We start from the raw sequence: 4,145 nt of genomic DNA, 5'->3' as shown, positions 1-4,145 counted from the left end.
GGGGGGGGGGGTGGTCTGTTAGGAAATACCCCCCACCCCCCCAGATGAACCAGCACCTCACCTGGATCCAAAACAGGAAGTGGGAGTGTTCTTACCATCTGACTGAATGTAAATCTCCACTATAGTAAAGGGAACAAAAACCCAGATGTGGATCTGAATCACGAGTTCCTCTTGTGAAATGTGAATGTCTGATGTTTAGCATTAAAACCAAAAGTCAGTAGAAACATTCGTAGCGAGTCATTTTAATGACTATAACCTTTTTTAAATCGAAATCGTGTTTATTGTCTCATCAGTGATTCACTATTTGCACAAAGTCACAAAATATTTCTGATCACGTCGAACGTCAAGAACTCTCGGGACAATGTTTCCCACAATGCACTGCTTTGTAGTCCTCACAGTGCCAGACTTCCAGCTGCTCTCTCCTGGGGAGGCGCTTTGCACCCGCCCCTTCCTCGCAATATGTTTATGATGATTGACAGGTGAGGTCAGAGCAGAAACTACCCAGCATGCACCTCAATCCAGGTGATCTGCACAGCGCTGCGTCCGCCTGTGTCACCTCAAACAGGTGGAAGTGTTTTGGATGTTCAGAGGAGCTCCACACAGCTGCAGCCATGACCCCACAGCTCACTGGAGGCTCCGCCCCTTAACCTTCCGGCGTGTCTGTGCAGGTGTACGAGGTCGTCTGGTGGATCCAGCTGGTCATGGGTGTCCTCAGGTGAGTCGGAGGCTGAACCGTCATGTCGGGGGGGTTGTGGGCCGGCTTTCGCTCTCTGAAGTCGGCGCTCTGTCTGCAGCGTCCTGGGCTCCGGCTCCATCATCGTCTGTCTGATCTCACAGAGGCTCAGCAGGAAGCCAGAGGTCAGTCGCCGCCGGGGGGCGCCGTCTTCACGCTGCGGCCGTGAAGGTCTTCCTCACAGTTGACAGGAAGTGCTGGTCTTGTCTCTGCAGCTGCAGCCCCTCTTCCTGCTCAGCGTGGCCGACCTGCTGCTCGCCGCCTGCTGGCTGGTGGGCGCCGTCTTCTTCTCTCTGCGCTGCGGCGTCCTCAACAGCCTCTGCTACAACCTGCACATCCTGGAGCAGGTACACCCCCCCATGGTCCTGGTCACCTGTTGTCATGGTTACTCATTTCTGAGGTCGTACAGCCTCAGCCTAAGCTCCGCCCCCTCAGGCACTCCTCTGTCTGTAGAACGGTTTGAGGATGTAGACCTGAACGCAGCCGCTCCACTTCATCCTGGGAAGAGTCTGCTTCCTCCTTCCACGACGGCTGAGGAGGAAGCGCTCCGTCTGGGCGCCATGACCGCTCGTTACGAATGCACTCTGAGCGCTCACAGGGACGGGCCAGCCCCTCCCGTCCAGAACCCAAAAGTGGGTCATGGAGGGAGGAATCAGAGCGGCAGAACCAGGTCACAAACATTCCCGGCCTCGACCCATTGTTCATGGCGCCCAGCGGGGGGGTCAGAGCGTGCGACGTGGCGTTCTCCTGGCTGACACTTCGCTCCGTTTCAGATCTTCTTCATGGCGTCCTTCTGCTTCACCCTGACCTACGTGTGGAACCTGTACCAGGCCATCCGGGAGAAGTTCAACAGCTGCCTCAGCGGACACTCTGTGCAGGTGTGTGTCCCCGCCTCCTCAGGGGGAGGAGCCTCTCCGGGGTCATGCAGGGTTACATCAGTACAGTGATAACCAGATCTCTGTCATCTCCCCGTTCTGGACTTCACCACAGTGGAGGTGATCTGGATCCAGCCTGAAGTTCACTCTGATCCTCAGCTGGCTGGAGGGGGAGGGGCTTCTGTCAGCCCCTGATCCCCGGTCCAATGACATCCCTCAGTCCATCTGACCTCCTCATGTTCAGCGTTTTCATTTGCTGGATGAGAAGATCTTCTGCTGGAGCTTCCAAACCCGAGCCGCTTCATTTCTGCTGACCTTATGACCTCTAAACTCCGCCTCCACAGAAAACCTTAGTTGTTCTGAGCTGTAATACCAGCACCTAACACCAGGTGGAGGCAGAGGTTGTTCTGATGAAGCTGGAGCTGATGTTGCGTGCTGCCGCTGACAGGTTTCCTATTGGTTGGTGTTTCTGAGCGGTCGTGGAGGCGGAGTCTGAGCGAGGAGACGTCTGAACCTCTAACACTGGGATCCTTCTGTGCAGGTCTCCAACAGGATGAGTACCGGGGCCAAAACCGCCGCCATCTTGTCCTGGTGAGTCCATGACCCCAAAGCTACGTTCACAACGGACAAGTGGGGGGGGCTTTTCACAGCTCCATTCCATACTGAATCCGAATTCTCCCCCCCTCTGATTGAAGGGGAAGGGGGGAGTGATATCGTTTTTTAAGGTACAGCATAGGGACTAAAGGATGCGTATCCCTCCGCCGGTAGGGTGATCTGTACTGCGGAGGAGAAGCGCTTTTCTTCTTCTGAAACACAGAATTTACATCTAAATGTAAGTCATGTAGCATGACCTTTTTAAATCATAAACCAATCTTGTTATATATTTCCAAAAGCTAGCATTGATGACGTCATCAAGGGGTAGTAACGTCGGAATTTGAAGACGCTATCTTTCCCTAACTCTCTGTTTGGAGGGATACATGTAGAGCTAGGTCAGAGGTCAGCAACCTTTCACAGTAAAAGAGCCATTTGACTCGTTTTCTGCTGATCAAACCACAGAGGAAGCCGTATAGTCTTACTTTAGCCTTTAAGAGATTTGGAATTCACAACCTTCATTTTTTAAATAATAAATATGAATTACGTCTATTTTTTGGCACGAACCAAAACAAAAATATAAAAAGACTTTCTCTACATTTTTTCTTATTTCAAAATAAAAGCTTCTCTGTTCCAAACAGGATCATCTCAGAGCAGATCTGGACAGCTAGTAACAATGTTGTGCAGCATAAGATAATATGTGTTTTTAACTCATAAAAGATCAAACTTTTTACCAAAGTTTCTCTTTTCATATCAAATCTGTTCATTCTGGAGGTAGAGTTGATCAAACGAGACGTCTTCAGGTCAACAGGATGTAAAAACCTACAGAGTTTATCATCTATGTGAACCTCAGACATCAATTTATACATTTAATCTAAATTAAATAAATCCTTATTAAGTGATCCTTACTTTAAAATATTGTCCTCAGCAGTCTCACACTGCTGGGTTTAGTTATTTTAGTTTGGGGTTGGTAGTCTTAGTTTTGGGGCTTTGTTTATTTGTTTTCTTTAGATAGTTTTGGTTTGGGGATCTGCTGACTCAGACGGTCGACATCCTGGATCAGCAGACTCCATGAATTATTTTATGTTTATCTGAGGATCCACCATGGAGAGATAACAGATCCACATGTGGATCTGGAGCTGCAGGTTGCAGACCTCTGGACTAAGGGAAGAGTTCAGATTCAGACTGGTGTCGTAGAAACCAGGAACAAATCGTATTAGTTTCTCCTCCATGATCAACTTTCAAACAGTTGGTACGCCATCCATACTTCTCTACTACATCCAAATCCCTGAATGGTCAAAGTTCAACTGGTTTAACTCTCACTTTTGTACGTAGAGCCCAAAAAATGGTCGGAGAAACTTGTGTAGCGATGCTTGAGTTCTGAACGTGCTCTTACCCGCATCTGAGGAGACTTTTTATTGGAAGTGGTCACATGAAGGCAGGTTTCTGAGGACGGAGTGAACGCGGATTAACTCTCATGATGATGATGATTCTTCCAGGCTGGGTCCAGTTCTCTTCATGCTCCCCGTGTTCGTCATAGGAAACATGAACGTCTGTCAGACGAACTCCAGTCAGCCGTACAAGTGAGTTCCAATCTGCTCTCAGATTTCATCACTTTAAGTTTTATTTAAACACTGAGTTTGAGTATCTGTATTTTAACTGGTCTTTTTCCAAAAGTTCCCTTTAATAAGGAATGAAAGGGAACCGTTTTCATGAGTTTGATATTTAGTACTCTAAAATGATAACACTGACCGAGTCCAGAGCAGCAATGACAGTGACGTTTCCTGCTCCTCAGACTCATGATGATGTTCTGAGGTCTTCCATTAGAGCTACATGCAGCTCTGCAGGTCACTTGGGGTACAGCACTGAAACGGCTCTGACCAAAGTGACTAATGACATACGTTTGAATACAGACAGTGGAAATATGTCAGTGCTAGTTTTACTGG

At 48.6% G+C, this 4,145-nt stretch overlaps 1 protein-coding gene across 2 annotated transcripts in view; it reads left to right on the top strand.

The window, feature by feature from the left end:
- The first annotated feature begins 7 nt into the window (after positions 1-7).
- tmem116 (transmembrane protein 116) overlaps positions 8-4,145 on the top strand; it is a 9,542-nt gene continuing 5,404 nt past the window's right edge. Inside the window, exons 1-6 of one of the 2 annotated variants that reach the window (XM_024258631.2) lie at positions 8-715; positions 795-858; positions 949-1,080; positions 1,507-1,611; positions 2,150-2,199; positions 3,699-3,782. In XM_024258631.2, coding sequence (XP_024114399.1) covers positions 702-715; positions 795-858; positions 949-1,080; positions 1,507-1,611; positions 2,150-2,199; positions 3,699-3,782 — 449 coding nt within the window. In that variant the 5' untranslated portion in view covers positions 8-701. The other variant, XM_036215981.1, reaches the window with a different exon arrangement.

The sequence above is a fragment of the Oryzias melastigma genome, linkage group LG16 (genome assembly GCF_002922805.2).
Source record: "Oryzias melastigma strain HK-1 linkage group LG16, ASM292280v2, whole genome shotgun sequence".
Lineage (NCBI taxonomy): Eukaryota > Metazoa > Chordata > Actinopteri > Beloniformes > Adrianichthyidae > Oryzias > Oryzias melastigma.
Note: the sequence above shows the minus strand (reverse complement) of the source record. Positions and strands in the feature narration are given on the sequence as shown.